The sequence below is a fragment of the Protopterus annectens genome, chromosome 1.part0 (assembly GCF_019279795.1).
Source record: "Protopterus annectens isolate FY-2018-M chromosome 1.part0, PAN1.0, whole genome shotgun sequence".
Lineage (NCBI taxonomy): Eukaryota > Metazoa > Chordata > Ceratodontiformes > Protopteridae > Protopterus > Protopterus annectens.
In genome coordinates, this window is record NC_056725.1 from 1,759,732,613 (window position 1) to 1,759,757,964 (window position 25,352).

At 37.7% G+C, this 25,352-nt stretch overlaps 1 protein-coding gene across 3 annotated transcripts in view; it reads right to left on the reverse strand.

Moving 5' to 3' along the window:
• The window catches only part of MBOAT1 (membrane bound O-acyltransferase domain containing 1), a 1,680,446-nt gene that overhangs the window by 106,769 nt on the left and 1,548,325 nt on the right, over positions 1 to 25,352 (reverse strand). For all 3 annotated transcript variants that reach the window (XM_044069118.1, XM_044069110.1, XM_044069126.1), the window contains one exon: positions 13,901 to 14,033. In XM_044069118.1, coding sequence (XP_043925053.1) covers positions 13,901 to 14,033 — 133 coding nt within the window. The remainder of the gene's footprint in view (positions 1 to 13,900; positions 14,034 to 25,352) is intronic.

Here is a 25,352-nt window from a genome sequence, read left to right on the forward strand (position 1 = left end):
ACCTATGTTCAGAGAATAGCAACTCACCATATCAAACAGCACCTTTATAGAGACTGCTGTAACCTCTCAAATTTCAATTCCAAGATCTTTAACAACATCCTTAATAACATTAATTTGTTCATCCTCTATTCCCTACCAGTGGATAATGCTGTTCTAAAATTTAATACAATATTTCTTGACATTCTCAATAGCCTAGATCATATAAGAAAAAAAGAGAGTTAAATTCATACGATCAACTTCGCAATTCACCTCTATTAGACAGTTAAAGTATAAGAGAGACAAAGCTTAAGGAAACTGGCAAAATATAAATCCCAAGCTCAACTACAGACCTACAAACAACTTCAGAACATGACAAAAAAAGAAAACAAATTACTTCAACCCACAGGACCCCCTTCGCTCATCTGAGAAACACCTCCTTGAAATCCATAAACCAAAAAAAATATATCCGTCACTGCCTATATTCCTACTCGGTAGACAACGTCTGGAACAGTATTCCTACAGATATTAGAGCAATGCCGTTTAGTCACATATTCAAGCAATCTCTAAAGGGATTTCACCGTGACTCCTGGCCCTGTACATGTTTTACACGAGGCTGACACTATCCGTTTACTCCTTCCTTCTCTTCCTCTCTCTCCTCTCTCTTCCTTCTTCCTCCTTTTTCCCTTGCTGTACTTTCACCCCTTTTCTTTTCTCCCTTCTCTTATTAGCTAAAGCACCAGTTACTTCTCAGATAGCTCCCTACTTTAACTCCATTTCCCAATCTCCTCCAACTGCAAAATCTTTTTCCTTTCTGTTAGTCTTTTGCCCATATTTAAAATGCTTAACATCTTTACCACTGGTTATCACTACTGATTGTGCTTTACTAGGTGTTCCACATCCTATGACTGTTGTTTAATATTCACTGCAGGATTTGCTGATCTGACTTTTTTATCTTGTATGTCAATTCTACTGTTTGTTACTGGACTTCATGTGATAATATTATGCAGGTTATTAATTGAACTATGTATGTTGGAGCTTTTCTCCCTAGCCCTCTGCTGAAAACAGGACTTATGTCCAGTCAGACTTTCTCAGTAAACAAATGCTGAATAAATAAAGGAATGGTAAACTGCTGAAGGATACGTTCAGTGGCATATGTATCCCTATAACTGATATCTGAAGTGGATAACAGAAACACATTATAAATACCTGTTACTAATAGGCTTTAACTGTACAGGTTTACAGCTTTAGCTCAGAATGCATACATTTTAAGTGTAGAGGCATACAGCTATCATTTGTTTTATTATGGAGGAAGACAACTAATAGGTAGTAGGAGAAAAATGGACTAACAGTGAAATATCAATCCAGTACTTCTACCATGGAAAGACTGTGAAACTGTCAAACACATAAACAATATGAAAAAGTAAGGACACAGATAAACAGTTGGTGAAATGGTTAGCTAATATGAGGGATTGATAAAACAACTACTGAGAATCATTGTCCTTAAACAAATACTGACTAGTTGAATTCCTTCAAGTAATTCTATGGTGAAGACAAAACAGGTGTTATCAAGCATATTTTGCATAGTTTTACTTATAGAGTTTTTAAATCAGATCAGAAGTTACATTTTAGATTTAATTTAAAATCTAAAATCAATTCCAAATCTTAGTGTGGACCAAAAACGTCCATTCATTTCAAAGTGGTGCATTACTTTATTTTAATTTGCTAACCAGGACAGAAAGCTGATCTAGATGCACCATTCCAGTCTTATCTGGGGAAAACAATAACATATTCAAGATAACACTGATCAGTTCTAGTTATGGAGCAATTAAATAAAATTTATAACTACACTTAAAACAGATTAGTGTGTGTAAATAGGTTGGAAGGAGAACAGCAGAAGGGGTTATTTGGTGCTTATGGCTATGAAGACTTTGCAGTGTTGACGTCGGTGATATAGGAGATTAGACAGAGGATACAAGAGGTTAATCAGCTAGCTGTGCCAGTGAATAATTGCAGATGTTTTCAGGCAATACCTAGGATTTAAGAGAACAGAGGGAGGGAAATGGGTGTGCTTGAAGTAGTAAGGATTGGTTATAGTTGGCTGTAAGAAGAGAAGAAAGAGTAGTATGATTAAGCTGGTGTAAGAAGGAAGGTATAAAGTTTTTGTCAATGGGATGCTTGCAATTACAGCTGTGCAGTGCCTTGAAAGAGTTGGTTTCTGCTGGAAATTATATTTGTGAAGCATTTACAAGTGACTTCCTTAAATGATGTTAAGGCACACAAGGAACTCCAAAGAAAATTATTAATCTGACACCTGAATCAATATGCAGTTCAATCATCATTCAAATCTGAGGGATTTTTTTTTTTAGAGTACATGGATAGAAACAAATGTGTGCAACTGGGTAATAGAAATAATGACATTCTGAATACGTCAGATTTGAACTAAAGAGGCAAACTGATTGCAGGGACATGGATGGCTGCCTGCCAGAACACTTAAGTAGCATAAAATTCAAATCAAAGAAGTCAATAAATAATGACCGTTAACCAGTTAACACCAGCTCAGCACATAACTCTGCCTGCCTCCTAGGCAATATTTCAAACACAATAACAAACTGATTTAACTAGAGGCAGTCATTAAATAAAATCAGCCAATTTATAAATAGTTGCTTGTTAGAAAGCAGACTGCAGTATCACAGCATTACTACATGCCCCACTTTCCTCTTTTCACTCTATTGTGTTACATAGAACAGATTTTGTTTAAAAAAAAAAACAAACCTCAAACCTGTACAGAGATATGGCTTTCAGTACCTGCACAAAGCACATATGCCAGTGTAGTGTAGACAAATGAAATGCAGCTGGTTTCACAGCTAAGCAGATTCTACAACCTATTTAAACCATAACATACACCAAAACAAACCACATCAGTATTGCCATTATTTGACTAGTCCCACAGTCTCATGTGGAATTCTTAAGACACCTTTGGTTATATATTATCTATGCATATTTGTTACATGTGTCTTGGTGTATATTAGCTGAATTGGAATAAGGTATATAGCTTGCACTGTATATCAGTTGAATTAAAATTGTTCTTTGCACATACCATCCCAAAACCATGTAAACAAACAAGCCAATTAATCAAATAGTACTTCTGAGTTGCCACTGAACCTTTTGTTGATGCTGTCCATGGTTACATTTGTAACAAGTGTGTGTGTTTGTCTGTGTGTCCAGAACCAGGAACGTATATCTACTAATGAATCTTCTTCTTCTTCTTTCGGCTTTTCCCGGTTAGGGGTCGCCATGGTGGATCACCTGTCCGCACAAGATTGGCAGTGGAGTTTTACAGTGCCGAGTTGCCAGCGCGGTGCCCAACCTTCCACAGAAGGCACTCTTAAAAAAAGAGCAGTTTTTCACATTTTTATCGTATGTGAAAAACTAAATGGCAAATATGGCACCGAATATGAAGCTAACATTTACAGATCTTAACAGGATTCACTTTTATTTTTGTAGTATATTAGTTTTTAATTGTATCATACATAACAGGGCTCATTGGTAGAACCGGTGAAGACTATCTACTAGAACCTAATGACTCATGTATGAACAGGGGTTCCCAGTGGGAGTTGGGGTGAATCAGGGTTCAGCTCTGAGTCCACTGCTGTTCATACTGGTGATGGACTACATTAGCAAACAGGTCAGAGGGAACAGATCAACAAAGTTGCTGTTTGGAGATGATATGGCATTACAGTCAGATTCTGAGTAAGAATGTCAGCAAAGGTTAGAAGAATAGAATGAAAAACGCAAGGCACATAGGATGAAACTGAGAACAGATAAGGCATCTGCAATAGCAGCAAATCAGGGAAAACAGAAGAAGCTGAGAAATGAAGTAGAAGGGAAAACAGTGAAACAGGTTAACAGCTTCAAGCATTTGGGAGGGGTGGTCGAACAGAAGGGAAGTCTGAATGAGAAGGTCAAAGCTAGAATCAGAGGGGTTGCAGCCAACTAGCACAGTGTGAGGGGTAGTGTATGCTAAAATAATTCCAAAAAAGCTGAAAAGTAAGGTGTACAATAAACTGATGAGACCAGTACTACAAACAGAGCAGTTGAGGAAGCTAGAGGTGATGGAGATGATGCGCCTGAGACAGGTGGTAGAATGCACTGAGGGACAGATGAAGAAATGAGGACATCAGAGCACTGACAAAGTAGGTCCAATAGCAGAAAAGGTCAAGGAGACCAGATTATGGTGGTTTGTGCACATGTGTAGAAAAGCAGAAGGCAATCTAGTGAAGATGACTTGGGACAGACAGGAAGAAGACAAGAAGAAATGAGGGTATCAAGCAAATAGGTGCATGGATTGTGTAAGACCTGTGTGTGACTTGTGACAGTCAGGTATGAGAGTGTTGAGGAATGTAGGACAGTGGCATTGAGAGAGATGGCGACAGTTGACACCCCAGCCCATTGCCTTATACTAGACTAATGACCACCATGGTCTTTACAAGCCTAGCTGTGCAACCCAACCTAGTTTTGTCAAAGAGTTCCTTGCACACCTATACGGTGGGATATAAAACCAAAAAATTAATTAATCATATAAGGCAAGTTAATGAATTTGTAAATTGATCTGAATAAGTTCTGTTATGATGAGGAATGAAAGTGCTCAACTTTTTTATTAAACTCTGGTGTTTCTTTTCAAGACGTTTACTGGCTGATTTACTATACAGTGGAATATGTTAGTAAAAAGATAGCTACAAGTTATGTGGGGGGGTGTATTAGTTGGAGATTAATTTACTTACTGTTGACCTCTGTCCATCAGAGACAATGGGGACCAGACCAGGGGTGAATTTGTAATTGGCCATCCAAAGATCAAGGTTTTTTTTTTGAACAGCATCAGGGACAAACTTCGCTTCATGCAAACGGGGAGCTTATTCCATAGCTTGGGGCTCCTTTGAGACACACATCTGTCTTTCCAGTATGTTCTATTTATGCCACAGGTGATGTTCAGTTCCTCGGAACTAGTGTTTCTGGTGCTATTTGTTTTGCAAATGTGCAAAAAATCCATCAGACCTGCATCTGAGGATGCCTGATCTGGTAGGCATAGACTGCCTCTCAGTAACCTGTAGGAGACTGAGTATAGAGACAGGGCCTTAAGGTGATCTGTGTATGACAGGGTACTCATACCCTGTATTCTACTGGTGATATGGGTGCCCCAGCTGTTGCATGTTCCAGGTTAGGTACATCCCAAACAGGGCACTGTAATCAATGATGGGTCTGACAAGGGCTGTGTAGAGTGGTACTATAATTTTCTTGGATCTGGATGCCATACCCTTGCTTATGAGTTGGGTGACATGGAATGCTCTTCTTACTATCTTGGCTATGTGTTGACCAAAGGCCAGATTTATGTCTACATATGTTCCCAGATATCCAACTACTGGGTCAGCTCTTAGGAGTATTTTATCAATGGGGTAAATTAGCTGGGATGTCCAATTTTCCAAAGGGCACTACAATGCATTTCTTTGTGTTGAGTTTTTATCCATGGCTTTAACACCAGTCATTTGTTTGTGTTAAATAGTCTTGTAGGATGTTGGTGTCATGTGGGGAATCTATTATAGATTACAATTTATAGACATCTGTGAATTTGGTGAACCAAAGCCTTTTGACATTAGATGGATTGTGTGAGACATGCATATGACCTGAGAAGCTTAGGCATGAGTGTCGAGGAAGGTAAGAAAGTGGCACTGAATTGAAAGAAATGAAGACAGTTAACAAGATACGCCTCTGACACTTGGCTTATCCTGCTTTAGTATAACAAGTATGTGCAAATGTACCCAGTTTTCTTTTTTAACCCAGCCTTTAAAAACATATTTATCCTTGTTGAGGTTTCTGTAAGAATACAGAAGCACTGCAATTCTAGACATCCATATCTATCAAACAATTTAGGCACTTAAATAATTGTTTGATATTTTAAAAGGAAACTGATTTTGTTATCATGTCCTGCCAGAAACAAGGTATGAAAAACCTTTTAACTGTCATTTCAGTATTGTGTGAAGCCATATAAACGGTGGTCTCAAGCATGATTTTGCAAAACAAAACTCAACTGGATTAAAAAGCTGGAAAGCTTAGGCTTTTAACTTCTGGTTATCTTTAATTAAGAGTCAATTTTTTTCCTTGGAAACAAGTCACTAGTAAATGTCAAACACAGAAGCTAATAAAGAGGATACCAGTTCCAGGGTCTGATATGTCTAGCAGTACAGAACATGACAGTGGGCTGTATTACTTGGAACAAGTTTCCCATTTCCATACAGCCTATAATTCTGATGTGCACCTGTTTGTAGCACTGAAGTAAAACAGCTTGGATGCAATTTCCCTTAAAGTGGTGCTAAAAAGATAAGACATGTAAGGTATGAGTTTGAGACTATGCATGTAGTAAACTCTGTTTCCTGTCTTTGTTGTGCAATGTTTATGATGCACACAAAGTCATACCTCTCAACCTGGAAACAGCAAAAATCTGAAAAAAGGCCCTTGAAAAATAGGTACAAATCTGTATGCTGATTAACATAAAATTTGCATATAGAATTATGTAACCCCACCCACTCCAATGGAATCGTGGCATATCAACTTTCAAACGCAAACAGAAGGACAGACAACCAAACTATTCCCCCAGAGTGACCGACACTCTGTAGTAAATGGTAACCATTTTTTTAATTGTGTAGCAATGATGCTCACTGGGAATGGAGAAGATGATGACCCTTAGGATTTTGTTTTGGTGACTTGCAGTATGTGGGTTTTATGGTAAAAGTAGGGCATTTAATGGTAGGCAATATTCTAATCTTAGCAAAAGAATATTATAGTTTGCTAGGATCTCCAAAAGTCATTCTCTATGGCCTACTGATCAGTGGCGTTGCTATAGTTTGTGCCACCCCGGGGTTGTCTTTTGAGTTTGCCACCCTTCACCCTATTCTGGAATGTAACATCTAATTAAGTAATGTATATTTAATACAAATAACAATAACAATAATATAAATACACCATACTGGCCACTTGGTGCCTGGCATATGTTTTGAAATTACAGGATGCAAAAATTACATTTTTAACACCACTGTCTGCATAATACCAAATGCATTTACATTACTTCTAAGGGGATTCTGAATCCCTCCACATGCTTATCCTTTTCAAGAAAGCATAATGTATCAGTATACTGCACCAACTTTATATACTTGCTATATATTAGTAGTTGAAATATTTAAACAAAAATTAATATAAAAGACGATAAACAGAATCACCATCCAACAACCTAAAAGCACTTTTGCTTATAGTCCACTTGAGTCATGTGTGCAGAAGACTGTAAATAAAAACACTAAGGGCTGTTGCCAAATGTTACATTACAAGCAGTGTTTACATTATAGCCTCCTGACTGTACCAATACAATATACACTTACTAAAGAATTAAATAAAACAAAAGACAATTACAGTAATATAAAGAATTGCATTTATTGGCACATTTTGTGTACCATGGGCAATTCACTAATGACTAAAATAGGAAAGTTCTGGGTTTGGGCTTGCTACATATTAATTATGGTTTTCCAATGACAGAAGTGTTGTTTGGGGACAGTAAAACTTTTACAAAGGAAAGTACAAATGGAGAAGAAAGTAACTTGGGTTTGACAAACTACTTCTAACCAAGCAACTGTATGCAAAGAAAGCAGAAGCACACAGCCTGTCCAAGGAGACACGTGAGCCAGTGGCTGCACCAAGACTTGAATCACACTACTTCCGAGTTTTAACCATCAACTCAAGATTTCCAAGACTGGGAACGCCTAACACAGAAAACAAAGATGAGGCACTTCCCGTCTTCCTCCAAATGATGTGCCTGGAATCTAAATAAGCACATTCAATCTTGCCCTCTTTCAGTTGCCAAGTAAGGCTACCATTTATTTTAACAAAATGTCTCCTTTTCCCATGTTAAGATTTCTTGTACAGTGCTAGGGAAAAAAATGTTCATAAAGTGACGGAGATTTTCACTCAACTCAGTAAAAGTAGGTAAAAAAACATTAAGAAATCAGGACCACTACACCATCAGACTACCCAATCTGGAATTGTAGCAAACGGTTTAAACATGCTTACACAACTTCCCTTATCAGACACATTAGGAACTTCCAATATTTTCTTTTCATACCACTAAACTGATGATTCCATTCTTAATCCACATCAAAGGATGTGCTTCCTCAGTCAGTGAATGCAGACAGATGTGCGATGTTTAGCCTACCACAAGTCTCCCTGAAAAAAAAATCATGTCACCCTTCCTCCCTCCAATTCGTCAACTATAACTTTTATCACTCGACACCAAATAAATATGCTGTTAAAACATGTGTGCTACGGTTACTCTATATACACAAAGTATACTTGTTTTAACTACATGGGAAAATCTTATAAACTCTGCAAATCAGCAAAACTGGGACACAGCAACTATAACAGAACCGATCTGCACAGGGGAAAAGAAGATGGGAAAGAAGTCATAGGGATCAACTGTGCATTAAATGACAAATGCATATATAAATTAAAAATACTTCCCTTACCTGGAGTGGGAAATGCTCGCATGCTATTTGTTTGCTGGGCAGAAAGTACACTGAAATCCCCTCGAGCCCTCAGCCAATTCCGACAGGCTGGCAGGCTGTTCACAGAGCTGACATCATCGTGCATGCCTCTGCATGTGATGACGTCAGCCAAAAAAAATGGAAAAAAATGGAAAAAAACAAAAGTCGGGAATTTCGGAAATTAAGGGGTGCCACTCAGGAATCGTGGCACCCCATTATTTGAACCTCAAAACCGGTAAAAAAACAAAAAAATTCGGTAAGGTTGAGAGGTATGCACAGAATTATGTTTTATATCCCTTTCCCAATAAGGTATCAAGGTGTCACAAAACCATACTTTTTATTACAACTGAAAACTGGAAATTACGTTTTTTGAGTGAACTTGGACATAAATTGTTGTTGCTGCACACACTTACACTTGTTATGATCATGTGTGTGTCTCTCTCTCTCTCTCTTTTGTACCTGCAAATTGAATGTACTAAAGAAGTCGCTTGTAAAAAATGGCTTTTCCCATATGGCTGTTGACTTGTACTGTAAGAACTCAGCTTCTCTCATTTTTGTCAAACTTGGTGAACTAAAATGCAATGGTGGCTCTGAAAAGCAAACAGTTGCAGGGTGCAGCCCTTAAGAGAGGTCTCTAATTTCTATACATTTAGTGTAATATTAATTTTTAATTGTAATGCATAAAGAAGTGCACATCACAGCCAAACCTTACAGTACATCTATTTAGTTGTATAGCAGCACAGCAATGCACAATCACAATGGATCTTCTCTGGTAATTGACTGGTATCTGCAGCTGCTCTGAGACTGCTTTTTCTAACTTGGTCCTTTTTTCTTTTGACAGAAACTCTTTTATTTTGATAACCACTACACATATATTGTATCTAGTGCAATCCTCATGCATGGTATACTACTGATTTCCTACCAATCTGCGTTTGCAACCACCTGAGAAATTATTGTAAATACATAGTAATCTCAGAGCTAAACTAAGCAGTTGGTGTGTACCTAGCTTATTTACCTCAATAAGACTATTATCACTTTTCCCCATCTAATGTACTCCATGCACAGCATTTACTCAATATTGCTCATTTGACACTTAAAGGCTTAACTCATTAAAGCCCTCACTCAGACAAAAAATGAGGACATAGACAATCAACTATACTTTGATTCTACCTTGATTTATATTTAACTTCCATATCATACTCATTGTATTTCACCCCCCCTTTGTTTGTTCTAAATGTTTTAATCTATTTCATTTTTAATTTATCCTTTAATACTCTTAATGTACTTACGGTTCTCCACTATTTGACCACTGACTACACTGGTCATTACATATCCATTGCCAAGCTTCCCATTTATTTTGGATATTCTTCTGCTTATGCTTATGCTTTTGTTTCTCATTCATCTCCATTTTTCTCATCTCTTCCATTAATGTTTTAACATCTTCAGTTCTGGGGATATTTTTTAATTTTCACTTTTTAGTTATTCCCTTTTTTTGCTATTAGGAATAGTAGCGCTATTACATCTCTGATAAGTTGGGGTATTCATTTCCTACACAAACACGAGCATCAGCTCCTTCACTATTTCCATTTCTTCCCCTATCAATTTTTTAACCAGGCTTTGTAGGTCTATCCTATATTGTTGTAAAACATCTAAATCCCAAAAGATATGCACCCCTGTACCAATTTCCCCCCTTGCTGAACCTCCAATAAGCATCCTGAGAAGCAGAAAATATTTTTGTAACCTACAGAGAATGCAAAAATATTTGTGTAACCACTTCCATCCAAAAATTCTAAATTTTCCAGCTTTTCATGGCTTGTCTGGGAGTTAAACACATTTCAAACTGTTCCTGGTTGGAGTATGTCTTTTGCAGTTGCCTCTCCCAAGTTTTTTTTTTTTTTTTTAAGCCTGGCATAGATACCTACCCTTAATTCCTGTAGCCCTTGATAAGCCCTACCTATCAGATCCTTTTTTTTAAGTCTACTAGTGTATACAATTTTATGATGTTTCCTATCAGCTGTGGTTTCAAAAGTGCCTGTATCCTCTGGCGACATTTTAGTTCCTGTTGCAGTCTCAGGTATCTTATTTTATCATCTTCCTTCAAGTAGAACATCTCTTTTGCTTCTTCCCATACCATTAACTTACCCCAACCCTGCCTGCATCTACTCCCAGAATCTTAACTCTATATTCTTTTTTCTCCATCCCATGAAAGCTGTCTCTGTATTCCTATCATGTTTTTGGAATGGAATAGATAATACTTGTTATACAGATGTTAGATTTTAAAAACAAGAATATAAATTGATGACATGGGATAAGTATGTTGGAAAAGCACTGAATGCATATGAGAGAGTCTGAAATAAGTGAGATGGGCAGACTTAAATGAAGGCTGATTGACTGATCACAGAGGTCTATTTAGGTGATACACGGTGAACAGAGAGGAGAGGGCAGGACATCTAGAAGGCTTATAGATTAGCTTATGAGTTGTGGTTAGTTGCACATATGCTAGATTTTGGGGAAGTTCTGGATGGAAAGGAAGAGGCAAGGAGTTGTCTTGCTGCACAGGTGAGGAAGTGTTTGTGCCTGTACAGGATGCCTAGTTTATTTCAAGGCAAGTGTTGTTGAGTGAGTTGATGGTAAATTCATTTATTAGCATTTAGGGCTAAATGATTATTATACATCCAAGTTTTGGTAGAGTGATGTTGAGGAAAGAGAGAGGGATTTGTGCCATCTGGTTCAGAGATGCCTAAATTGGAGAGTTTGGTCAGAAGAAGTGAGTGGCAGACAATATTGAATGTCTTGGAAATGTCAAGAAATAGTGAAGAAACACATACACAAACAATTTTGCTTTAAATTAAAAAATGCATTGATGGAATGTAATTAATTGATACAGCTTTTCTCATTGTTCATTAATTTTCAAATCTGTCCATTTAGTTGGAAGCTAAATGTCCAATTGACACTGATGCAAATTAATAATACTAGGGAGAAATAACAGTAGGACTTGATGGATATCTTATCGGATTACATTTGCTTGAGTTATCACAAGATGAAAAACAGAACTTAGGAAGACAAATTAGTGTGCAAGAGATAAAACCCTCAATGAGACATCAGAAAGTAGGGAAAACACCACAGAAAGATGGTATACTAACAGAGGTATGGAGGATAAAATATCAGTCAGTAGTGGTGGTTATAAGTAGCCAATGAGTGTCAAGACACAACTGATCCCAAATCATATAGACATATCTCTATTTTAAATCATTATTACAAGGTTCTTATGACTTCATTGGCTAACAGGCTGGTGAAAATGGCTGCTTTCAAATTCCAGAAGGCAACAGACTTTCTGACAGTGGAATCACTTTCTATTTTGCTTGAGTTATACGTTTTGTTAACTGGATATTCAACCTACTGAGCTATTATCTTTTCAGCAATGATGCTACATTTATACATAACATGTACACAGTTACAACATAATCAAATACAAAAGACAGATGCTGGCTCACAACAACAAAAAAATATTACAATGACATCATATAGTTTGCAAGTGGAAACCGAGGGTATAAAATCTTGGACTACATTATGAAGCTATATAACATCTTGTAGTTGTAACCCTCAGGACTAAGCTGACAGACAAATGAAGTTCCAATTCAAAGAAAAAAAAATATTTTCAGTTTTCAATTGTGATAAAATTCTGTGCATGGTATAAATAATAAAGATAGATGTGACTCAGCATTTAATAAATACATCCATAGGACCTTATCACACCCAGACCTTTCTTGGGGTCTGGTTTCTTTAATCAAGTAAATTAAAAGGTAATAATATGCATCATTAGAAAAAGCATGGGTTATTAAAATATTTCACTGAGAATGGTAATCTGTGATGTCCTGCAATTAGAGAAATGTATCAGTTTTCCACTTATTCATATTTTAGACATTGATTGTCAATGTCCATTTATGTCACAGTATACTGGAGATATTGCTTGTTGTTTGTTAGTAATTATGAAAATAAGTGTTATTTTCATATGTACTTAACACTTAAAGAAACAAATGAATTACAAAATATTGTACGGCATCGGATGAAACCTTAGATGACACTGAAGAAAACTAACATTGATATTTGTACTGTAAACTGCACATGCTGAGAGTTATTCAATGTTATTCATATTGCTAATTTTGCAAGTATGCATATGTTTTCACATTTCTGTAAATATCTCAATAAATTTGCACTCAAAGAGGACTTTCTTGCTATCATGTGAAAACTACTGTCTGGTTAACAAAAGTTTTCTAAATATATATGTCTAGGTTTTACAATTTCCAAGACATGACAATTTGTTTATGAAAGTTTAGCAAAAAAATACAATTCTGGATTTGTGTGCATTATAATATACTATCATCCTTGTAAAGACCATTTCTTACTTATAACATTGCTATTTTTAAAATTCTAATCCCATTAATTGTTCTCAAAATATTTTCATTTATCTTATGCTTTTTAAGTTCATTTTTGTTCTGGAATGCAATGATATGTGTAGGCTGCTAGAAGTGTGGCATTCCACAACACATAGGTGTTACTGAGTCAACAAAAGTCATGCATTTACTTGCATTTAAATGAGTTGACTTTGTCAAAAGCTTCATTTTGTCAACCTGATGAAAGAAGTCTGCAATTTGCTAATCAATTTTTTTAAGGAACCATAATCTCACACACAAAAATTCAACCCACTTCTCCCTCCAATCCAAAGTGCACAGCTACACACATCTTAAGCAACAGAAAACGAGTCAAATACACCTATATAGCCATTCATTGCTGAAAATTTTCATCAAAGGTAAGCATATTCTGGCACTAACTAAATCAGATAGTTGGTCATTTGCACATTTAACTGCCAACATTTTGTTATGCTGTCTTTAATCATGCTGTTCTAAAATGTGAGAAAGCTCTAGGGTGGCTAGGTGTACTAAGAATTCTGATTTTGAATGTGCTTTAGACAAGAAAGTAGACTGCTTGGCTCAAGAACATGAAGTATCTAATAACTGTGGAGTATTACAGCCCTTGATACTTCCAACACTGGCCATTTGAAATCACTCATCTCATAACACAGGACTGCAAATGCTATTTATACATATGAAAATACAACAAAGTCATGAAAAAAATTAAACGCTACATTCCTGATTAGGAAACTATACAACACACACAGATAAAAAAGAGATCTGTTCAAGTAAAGAAATATGTCCTAACATCCCAGAATATTTATGCCTGGCAAGCTAAAAGATCTTGACAATCACAATGGTAACTTCAAAGAATTTACTATATAAAGCAATCTCAATAAATAAATACTTGATTAATGTAAGCAAACTCACCACTCTTGCTGCTAAAATAATGGGGATAGCAGTGATGAATGTAAAGTAGTATCCGGGATATACGCCATGCCACACGGCAGACAAAATAAATGTTAACGCCGTTGGATATTTTGGGGCCCTGTCATAACAAACACTGAATGAAAGAAAAAAATATCAGTTAGTAAATCCCATGACACAGACTCTCTGCTCCCTCTTCTCAAACTTCTGCCATGTGTCTCAGGAAGGACACAGCACTAGACATACTTCACTAAAATTTATTCCTGGCACAATAAAACTATGTGCAATAAGGATCATATTCTAAAGTACAAAAAAGTCTACACATATAATCACCATTATAGGTAGGTGAGGGCAGTAGTGTACAACCAAAGGACGCTGATTAAGTATGAGACTGAAGTTTGGGAGTCACTTGATTCCAAGACGCATTACTTCAGCACTATCAGTGTCTTTATGTGTGCTTCTTATTATTCTTATAAAAACAGGATCAGCTGTTAAATTGCATATATTTAAGAAATGGGACCCAGAAGATCATACAAGTGGATTAGCTAAAAGACGTGCAAAATGTTCAGTATATACCTCAAAATAAGTTCTCCAAACATAGAAAGCATGGCAAAAACATGCGATTCAAAAATGCAATAACACAAAATGAGTTGCACTGCTAAATAATATTACTACATACCTACACATATAAAGCATCCGCCTACTGGGTTCAAGTCTAAGCACTGTCTGGGAGTATTGCAGCAGTATATGTTCTGTTCAGACCAAAACCCAGCATGTATCCATTATTACTTGGTCACAAAACTGTAACAAATTCATAAATTCACATGGCAGCTGATCTGGCTTTTTGACTTCAAATTAAAGATTGAAAATCTAGTGGTCCATGGAGATTGGTGCTCTACCCCAGAAAACAAAACACAAATAAATAAATTAAAATAAGCATCACCATCATAAGCTCTCATTCACAATGCTCAGCCCATACAGCCACTAAAGGAAATAGCCTAGTACCTACCTATGAACCTAAGAGACAGCCTATCGGCCCAAGGGCCTAAGTAAGCCTTGCCAACAAGGTTCCCTGGCTTACCCCACCCAAGAAAGTTATTTTCCTGTGCCCCTGTCGAGCAGAGCCACAGAAGTGATCCCCAGGGTGTATTTCCTATTTTCCATCCACTCATCAAGATATTTCTTGAAGAGTGCTAATGAGGAACTTTGCTTGACGTAGATCCGTAGCTTGTTTCAGAGTATGGGAATTCTCTGGGACAGGAATCTATCCCTCCCGCATGTCCTATTTATTGTGGTGACAAGGTTTAGGTCCCTAGAGCATGTAGCTTGGAGGGACTGGGATTTCTTTAGGTGTAGCATGTCCAACAGCTCTGGGTTTGACACAGCTTTATATGTTAGGCAGAGATCACCTTGGAGTAGGTGACATGCTGCAGAGTAAAGCTGGGAGTTTTTTGAGATGGTCAGTGTAGGGCATCTGTTTGAGGCCAGTAATCCTCTTTGCGAGGTACTTCTGTGGCCTTTCCAGCTACTGCAGATGTCTTGTGAGGTACATTCCAAAAGGGGCATTGTACTCTATGAATGTCGAGTAGAGGGGGAACAACGACCTCTTTTTTCCTGGAGGAGAACCCTTTTGTGATGAGGTGTGCCACGTAGAAGGCTTTCCTGACTACTGTGGTGATGTGATTATCAAAGGAGAGACTACTGTCCACCTGGGTCCCAAGGTCTCTAATCAAAATGTGGCGTTAAGTAGACTGCCACCTATGTGGTAGTTCTTGGGTAAATAGTTTTTATCAAAGGGGATGACAATGCACTTTTTGGCATTGAGCTTTTACAGTGTGGGTTCTGTCAGTTGCCAGTTGGCAACCCATCTTGTGATGTAGGGATTTATACCTAGTCTAGTGAGTTTAGCTATAATTCCAGAATGGGGGATGGTGTTGAAAGCCTTGGCAAGGTCAGTATAGGCTGTGTGAACCACCTTACCCTCATCTACGGCTTTGGTGACTGCCTCAAAGAAGACAATCAGGTTCAGGAGGCATGATATGCCTTTCACAAACCCGAACTGGGTGGGGTCCAGAGTTTGGAGGTTACCAATGTCTTTGTTTATGAGTTCCATGATGCTACATTCCATGGCCTTACACACCAGGCTCGTCAGGCTAATAGGGCGATAGTTTCTGGGATCAGTGGTGGCTCCCCTTTATGGAGTGGAATAACTGTTGCTGTGCACCATTCAGTGGGCACAAAGGCTGATGTGAGGCTATGATTGAACATGGTGCTTAGTTGGGGAGCCAGTTCATTCTGAAGTTCATGTAAAACGCAGCCTGGGATGTTGTCCGGTCCCATGGATGCTATGTTTTTGGCATTAGAGAGAGCAGCTTTTACCTGCATAGTTGTGATTACAGGGACTCTGCATTCTTCCTGTATAGATGTGGGCCCTTTAGGGGGTGAGAGGGGGTAAAGTTAGCACTGAACCTATCTGCCAGGATGTTGGCAATATCAGTTGGTTCTGTAATTTTCTTGCCATTGTGCTGCAACTCAGAGCAGATCTGGGTGTTGCCATTGAGATTCTTGACATAGCTATAGAATGCTTTGTGGTTGTCCCTAGAATCAGTGGTGATTTTGTTTTCATAGCTAGCTTTGGAGGATCATATAAGGGATCTCAGCTTCTTACGGAGGCTGACCAGGGAGCTCCTCCACTCATGGGATTTTACTCTCTTTTGCAACAGTTTCTTCCTTCTGTTGTGGAGTTTGTTTATGGCAGGGGACCACCAGATTGGCTTCCTTTTTTGGAGGGTAGCGTCTTGGTTCTGTTTGGGATAGCACGATGCATGAACTCGTGTAAGTGCTTATAGAGTGCATTTTTGTAGGATTCAGCAGTCGTAACTGTATTGTTCATCTGCATGGGTGTCAGGATGTTCACCACTTCTGTCTTAAGAAGCATGAAGTTGGCTTTGGAGAAATGTTTTACTGTGGTTTCCTTAATGGGGGTGGGGACAGGATGTGGATATCTATGGTGATTAGCTTATGGTCGCATCTGACCAGTGAGGAGGTAACTTCAGGTATGGAACACCAGTCACTCATGTTGGTAATGACTAGGTCTAGGATACTGTTGCCCCTGGTGGGGGTGTGGATAAGTTGATCCAGGGCAATGGAATTTATGAATTTCACAAAGCATTGAGTGAAGGAGTTGGTACATGAGTAGTTTTCCCAGTTAATGGTGGGGTAGTTGAAATTGCCCATTATGAGGGTGTTTGGTTGAATTCTAATATTTTCCAGTATATCAAGAAAAGAGGAGCTGGAATCCTGGGGCATGGTGGGGGATCTGTAGCAAGCTACAATTTGGATTGCAGTTTTGCCCAGAGTTAGTTGCACTTGGATAATCTCTGATGCATTATGCTGAGCAACTAGCCTGGAGGTGTGGATATCCTTAATGAATATGGACACACCTCCGCCTTTGGTGTTCCAGTCCAGGTTAGATGGCCGAAAAGTGTGGTATGAGTTATAGCCTGGTAATGCAGGGGTGCTCTATGGAGCCTTGAACCAGGTCTCAGTCACTGCACAGATATCGATATTCTCCATTTTAAGGAGTGCCTTGAGGGAGAGCATTTTGAGATTTAGTCTTCTAGCACTGAGTAGTATTACCCTCAGTTTTTTGCTTGCCTGTTCCTGTTACAGTGGTGAATTTATCATTTGAACCTTGCCTAAAAAGTCCAGGTTAGATGAGCCTTGAACCAGGTCTCAGTCACTGCACAGATATCGATATTCTCCATTTTAAGGAGTGCCTTGAGGGAGAGCATTTTGAGATTTAGTCTTCTAGCACTGAGTAGTATTACCCTCAGTTTTTTGCTTGCCTGTTCCTGTTACAGTGGTGAATTTATCATTTGAACCTTGCCTAAAAAAGGCACTATAGGGGCGGCAAGAGCCTTAGCCAGTATCCAGAATCCCAGGGGTGACAGGTGCAGGCCATCTCTTGCAAAGCATCGTGGTCTGTCAACCATGTCATCCCAGGCAGACATACACTGGATCCCCTTAGAATGAGACCAGAAGCTTAGCCAATTGTTGAAGTCAATCATTTTGTCCTTGTACTGCGGTATCATTCTGGGCAATGGCAGGATGCTACTCAGGGCTAGGGTCATACCTGCCTGGGCTACAAGATTGGAGAGCTCTTCCATGTCTCTTTTCATGTACTCCAGGGATGTACATTTCAGGTCATTCACACCAACATGGACAATGACAGAGTCATATTTGTACTTGTTGTGGAGTGGCCTGAGTGCGTGGGTTATGTGGTGGATCCTGGCAGCTGACAGTAACCTTCTCCTTGATTAGCCTCATGAGTGGGACATCAGCGTGCCTGACTATAGAGTCACCTATGACTAGTGTGTTGGGTACGTTGTTTTGTGTTATGAGGTGTGGTTGAGTGGGCTATGTGTCATTTGGGTTGTGTTGGGGGGGTGGAGGTTGCTTGCATTTCTGCTTTGGAGGTCTCTGTTGCTTGAGCAGATTATTACTGAGAACCTCCGAGAATGTTTTTGTGCTTCTATGTGTGGAATTTGGTGGTGCAGGTTTAGTGGGACTATGTGATGAGTGTGGTGTGGTGCAAGTGTTTACCACCTCCTTTTGACTGTCAACTTCAGTCTTGGTTGGAGAGAGCTTTACCTCCAATTTGGCTAGATAAGTGCATCTCTCACAGGTTGTAGTGTTGGGTGGTAGGAGGAGAGGGCTGTCTGTATATATTGTTACATTGCCCCAAGAGGCCCAGATTCATCAGATAGACAAGAGAGAACACTGGGAGCGTCACCTTGGACATACCTGAATAAAAACTATTTTCCTCTAGACAAGTGACGAAAGTTGAGTACTAGAGCTGTTTTTCTCTAAGCAGGTGAGGAAAGTAAGTACAAAAACTGTTTTTCTCTAGGTAATGAGGAAGGTTGAGTACTGTAGTAATTTGTAGCTTATTTAGTGCTTACAAGTTCTGAACAAGTGCTGAGCACGAATAAACAAATTCAAGTGCTAAAACTAAGAATCTGCATCTGAACTAGACTAGTTACAGGAAAGAAACAAGTGCAAAAGCAGGCTTTTAAATCAGAAAGTTGAGAGAGATGGAAAAATTGCCCAAACAGTCAATAACTACAGTTTCTAGGCCAGAAACGACTCCTTGTGTGGTAGATAGGTTACCTAGTGCTTACTACTCCCACTGATAAGCTAGCAGGCTCCCTACAACACAGAAAGGCTTGGGGGCCTCATGAGCTTACAAACAGTCCTGGATACAGCAAATCTGTATCTTGCACTAATAGTCCAGTGCTGCAGGACTCACCAAAGCCCCAACTCTTAGCTCCAAGCTGAGAACTTTCCACTGGTTCATTCTAAATAAATATTACATAGGTTACTCCGAATGGGCTCCTCACTTATGAACTATCTTCTCTCAGATGCTCCTTCTGATTTGTTGTTTTAGGTAGTCTCTTTATACCCCACTAATTTGCAGTTAAGACCTTGTTAATTATCAATATGCTGCAATACACACAAATGAAAATACACATTTTTGATTATTTCTTAAAGGCATAAAAACACATATGTTTATACATATATATTCCCACACACATCGATATGTAATACATTTGTGTGTGTGTTTATACATATATATATATATATATATATATATATATATATATATATATATATATATATATATATATATATATATATATATATATATACACATACACACACACATAAACACACACACTTTGTGTGTGTGCCTGTGTACATATGTATGTATATATATGGGTCTACTATACATGATCGAAATCTCACAAGGACGAATCCCATATGGCCAAGACCATATCATCGACTTTTGAAATTTTGATCATGTTAAAAAAAAAAAAACAAAACAAACACTAACCTTCACATTGCTAGCAGGCGGGCAAGCCCCCCTGCATCCCCCAAAATTTAAATATACCAACTCCGAGATTGCACTACAGTGCAGAAGATGGAGATCTTCCCATTCTGCATTGTACAAAGATGCCCATTCCACGTGATCAATATTTCAAAAGTTGATCATATGGTCTTGGCTATATGGTCTTCAGCTTTGTGAAATTTCGACCATGTGTAGGAGACCCATATATACATATGCACATACGTATACGTGCACACATTATAAAGAGTGACATATTTGATCTGGGATTCATTATCTAGTCACAAAATGTCTAAAAATGTCATCTAAAATATTTTTCTCATTTTTTTCTAGTGTATCCCAACTACTGTATGGGGATCTAATACTGATGTATAAATGCTCCAAAAATGAGCATAATCTGTTTGTGTTACTACCACAGTCCAGGTTATTGGTTAAAGGCTCTTTTTTTTTTTCATTTTCAAGTAGGTAAACTATAGAATATGTTCCCAAGCACGTTACATATACTGGTAGTCATGGCACCTACAATAAATTTGCTGCTGTCTGGTTTGACAGCAGAGTTTCTGAACCAAGTTTGTTTTTTAGCAAGCTCTTGAAAGCCCATACAGGCCCTGCATTTTGTAATATACAACACTGAACACTGAGCATTTCATCTAATCACATCTGACAGAAAAGTGCAGCATGCCTTACGGAACTACTGCTACTGTGTGTTAGGATAGTGGGAATTACAAGACAAAGGATAGTGGGAATTACAAGACAAATCAGTGTGCCGACCCACATCTTGCAACTCCATTACCTACAAGTTGTGTTTTTGTTCTAGCAATGACTCACTCTGTAATGTTTTTTCGCTTTTTTTTTCCACAGTTATGTGATCATGGAGTTAATATATTTAAGTACCCACAACGTAATTGCTGGAGGGCTTGCTCCTCAAAAAAAAAAACTTTTGAAGGAATATGCACTATACATGGTAGCTTAGATTAAAAACTTCATTTGATTAAATGTAGTTTAGAATTTGTGAATGTTTTGTGATGAAATAAAAACAGTGAAATACTCATATACATATCTATCCATCTCTATATATATATTTATACATAAATATATAGATAGAAAATATGTTAATATCTTTAAACTGTGGTCAAAAATGTGTATGTATATGTTACCTATATCTTCCTATAGTGGAATAAAGCATGCACCTTTGGTTTAATAATGACTTTTTTACTATAGAACATGTTTGTTTGTGTCTTTTGGCTTTTCCCAGTTAGGGGTCGCCACAGCGGAACTCCGGTCCGCTAATGATTGGCAGTATATTTTTACGTACTGGCTTGCCGGGCCTAGAACATACTGGTTGCAAATAAAACCACCCAAATATAAATTCAAAACAGTAAAGGCTTATAATTAGCTTAATCTTTGTTAATGTGAGCTTCTAGATTTTCAAGGGTAAACAAAACAGTTAGGTTTCCTTATTTGTGAAAAGAATGTAGACTTTTCAAACCCAAATGAAACAGTATACATTTTTTTCCTTTCCAAGAAAGATAGGTAGCTTAACCGTTCTTTTTTTCAAGTTAGTACTTGTCTTTAGCTTCCTAGAAATTCCACCACGGATATATCCTCATTCCCACAAATTTCACTGAGTTTATATCAGCCTCAAGCCATTTCTGTCTCTAGATAGGCCTCCAGACTGCCTCCTGCTGATTCTCTCTGATTATGCCCCCAAGCCATAATGCACTCTCTGAACAGAACACATTCTCTTCCTCTGGCGACAGCTCCCACAAGCTCTCTTTCTCTGTAACAGCTAGACTTAACTCTCTTTTTCTCACATTCTGCTCTAGAAATCATCCATTTTAAAGATGGAAGGCTTCCTTCCGTTTAGCTCTCAATCCCTGTCTCTGCAACTTCTTCTACAGATCAACAGGTACACATGCCCATAAGCAGTTACAAGAAATGTGATCTAAAAGACCAGTTAAGAGCCTAATCCAATGTTTCAGTTGCCCCATAGTATTATTTAGTTAAGTGACTTGCTCAGAGTCACACAGTATGCAAATGGAGGCTAAGCAAACAAGCTCGTTAAAAGCTCATAACCTTAATCCTCTGCACTGGCAAAAGTCCATCCTCCAGAGGTTCTTAGATCACCTACCCCCCAGCTCTGACCTAGAGTTATTAGCAATACTGGCCTGACAATATGGTAAGTCCAAGATTCCATGGAATCGGGTCATCCTCCCTGCAAACGCTGTTGAGAGTGGGACAATCCTACTTGATGCAGTTCTTAGCAAATTGGCCAATGTGTGAACTGGAATAGTTTCTGAAGTCCTTTTGGTTGTATACTAAGATACAAAGTCTTTGTTTCTATTAATTTGTCCGTTGCATGTACATCAAGATGGTTTACAATAGCAGTTCTTTTTGTGGCTTTTCACTTGTAGATACATTTCTGTTATTTGTTGACACAAATTTCACATGCACATGCCCTTCTTTTATTTGTAGTGTCCTCAGTTTTCTTCACTGGATTCCAAGAATTCTCTGGCATTGCCTGCAGTTAATGAGCAAGCCTGCCTAGTAAAAATATCTGCACACTGGCCTTCTCCTTTGCTAGTTACACAATCCTGGGTTTTTCCCAGAAAGTTCTACACTGAGAAACCTTCCCTCTGACCCTGGGCAGTTTTCATATAGTGGCTGAGTAATATATTTTTGCTCTGGCCTTCCACTGTTTACACAATGAACTTTCTGCCTGGTAATTTTCAGGCTTTAAACTGCTACTGTCTTCACTGCCACATAAAGCTTTGGCAACTCCAATATACTTGGGGGTGTTATTTTAACTTTTTTAAAAAATAAAATTGCAGTATCCCCAGCATCAGGCTGCTTTGTACTTTTTGTTTGACAAATTACATCCCAGTCACTGTCTTTCATGTTAGTTTTCTTTTACAGAAATACTTTCCACTTCTAGTTGTATGAGATTTTAAGTTTGCACTTTGATACATGCATAGCTTTCTGAGAAGAGCTTAGCTCAAACTCACATGATGAATGTTTCAGTTTAAGCCCCATTACTGGGTTACATTACACTTAAAAGATATTTTTAAAGCATATTCATTTTGCGAGTCTATTACAACAGACTAACTTTCGTGTATTAGCTCCACATAAAAAAATAATAAAAAAATATCATCTCACACTAACTTACTGCTTGTTTCACTGAAAGACATTCTCTGGATCCTATTCTCCGTATCAAAAATTTTAGCCTTAAATGGTTAGTTCAAGCACATTGTGCAAATTTCTTTTTTCTTCATGTAACACAATTTTCATGGACCACACTGTCATGTTTTTGGTCTAGGAAAGCGGCCACTTCACTGTTGTAACTATATATATATATATATATATATATATATATATATATATATATATATATATATATATATATATAATATATAGATATACATATATATAGATATATATATATATATATATATATATATATATATATATATATATATATATATATATATATATATATATATATATATATATATATATATATATAGATAGATAGATAGATATATATAGATATATATATATATATATATAATATATAGCACACAACCTTGTTCGAGTCTACTTTAAATGGTCGAACACTCATATAAACAAAATCCACATTGTCAAGACGAGTTTGCCAAAATACCAGAAAACTGAAAACTTAAAACTACGAACCACACAACACAGACAACAGCTCCCTCTGAACAAATTATAAACTGATCTGCTAAAAAAAGTACACACATACCTTCAAATAAACTACATTTACAAAGAACTCACTCTGCAGCGTAATCACAAATACCCACTACTGCCTCTTCCCATAATCCCACAAGACCTTAAAGAAACATAACTGCAAAAACACATACACTATATTCTGTCCCGAACTAAACTGTTCTATAAATCACGTGCAATGCAAAAAATTCCCCACTACAATTAAAATACCCTATTTAACTCAAATGACAAATGAAAACTCTCAAGTTAAATACGTAACTAATATTGCTTTCTAATATGATTTTTGCAGGGGGTGGAAGCTGCCCTGCGCCCCCCCCACCCCCCAGAAATTAAATATACCAACTCCAAGAGCGCACTACGATGGATGGGGAAAAGAGCATTTTTCCACATATTTTACTAATGCTGCACACGACTATCAACTAACAACTGCTGTTTGATTTCCTGAAATCTTTTCTTCTCAACTGTTGGTTTTCTAGTATTACAGCAAACTTGTTTTGGCAATATGAGTTTTGTTTATGTGAACATTCAGCCATTCGAAGTAGACCCCCCCCCCTCTTATTCACAGTCTCCTCAAGCTGTACCCTTACTATCTTATTTTCAATTTGCATATTCTTGGAATTTACTTTTAAATCAAGAAGAGCATTTACTTTTAGATCAAGCAGAGCACATCATTTCAGCTCCTGCCACAACTTTTCCTTCTCTATCTGTAAAACTACCCTCGGCTATGGCCTGAAACTGACTTTTCTTTTGTTTTTCAACTCAAGTACCAAGTCATTTTTACTACTGTTTTCCTAAGTCATGCACTATCTTTTCTAACTTGTTTTAAAACAGGCTCTTCCTTCCTTCATGTTAGTTGGGTCTTTCTGAAGCTTGCCAGATGGTTTCGGTAGTCCATTCTTACTTCTCAAATCTTTGCTTAATCCTTCTTTCTCTTTCCAAAGAAACCCCACACTCTGTTTTAACACATTTTTCCTCTATTCTTGTGATTTCAGATTTCATGGTGCTTATTGCTTTGAGTTTTACTATTACATTTCACTAGTCCAACTTGTACAGAATGTACATGGAGTTCTATCAACAAATCTGTAATTTTGTCAATTTTTACTTTATTACTTTTGCTAAACAAGGACTGCCACAAACTTTTTAAAACACTCATTTTATTTTCATTTTAAGAAATAATCTGTTCCAGTTTTGCTACTGATTCTCTCTATTTAGACACAATAACTTCTAGCTACCATGGTAGTATTATACACTAATTTAAAACCTAAATTCTGCTTCTCAGTATTAAGTATTCCAGATTTTATTACAACCTTTAAACCTATAGCAAGAAGACTTAAGCAAGAAAAGTACAATTGTGTACACTTACCATAAATCTAGATGTTTGAGTGTATTCACTGTTGCAGTCATTACATTCGGGTAATCTGCTGGCAGGTTGCCCTCAGTCGGCCTGATTAACAAAGTATCGGGTCCTGCATCGGTTGCTGTCCCTTCTTCCATGACGTTAGGTCATCAGGGGTATAAAACATGCAACCGACGCCATTACATCAGATTTTCTTGCCCCAGATGTCAGGTGCCTCCCAAATGGGGAGTCAAATATATAAGTAATTACAACACAAAAATATACTTCCAAACAAAAGCAAATACACCAAAAAGGTTTTTAAACATAGCAAAGGAAAGTAGAGGTATAGTAAGAGAAAAACAGGGGGCTGGAGGGAGGGTAACCAGGACTGCAGCAGTGAATACACTCGAACATCTACATTTATGGTAAGTGTACACAACTGTACTATGTTCTTCGTGTTTTACTGC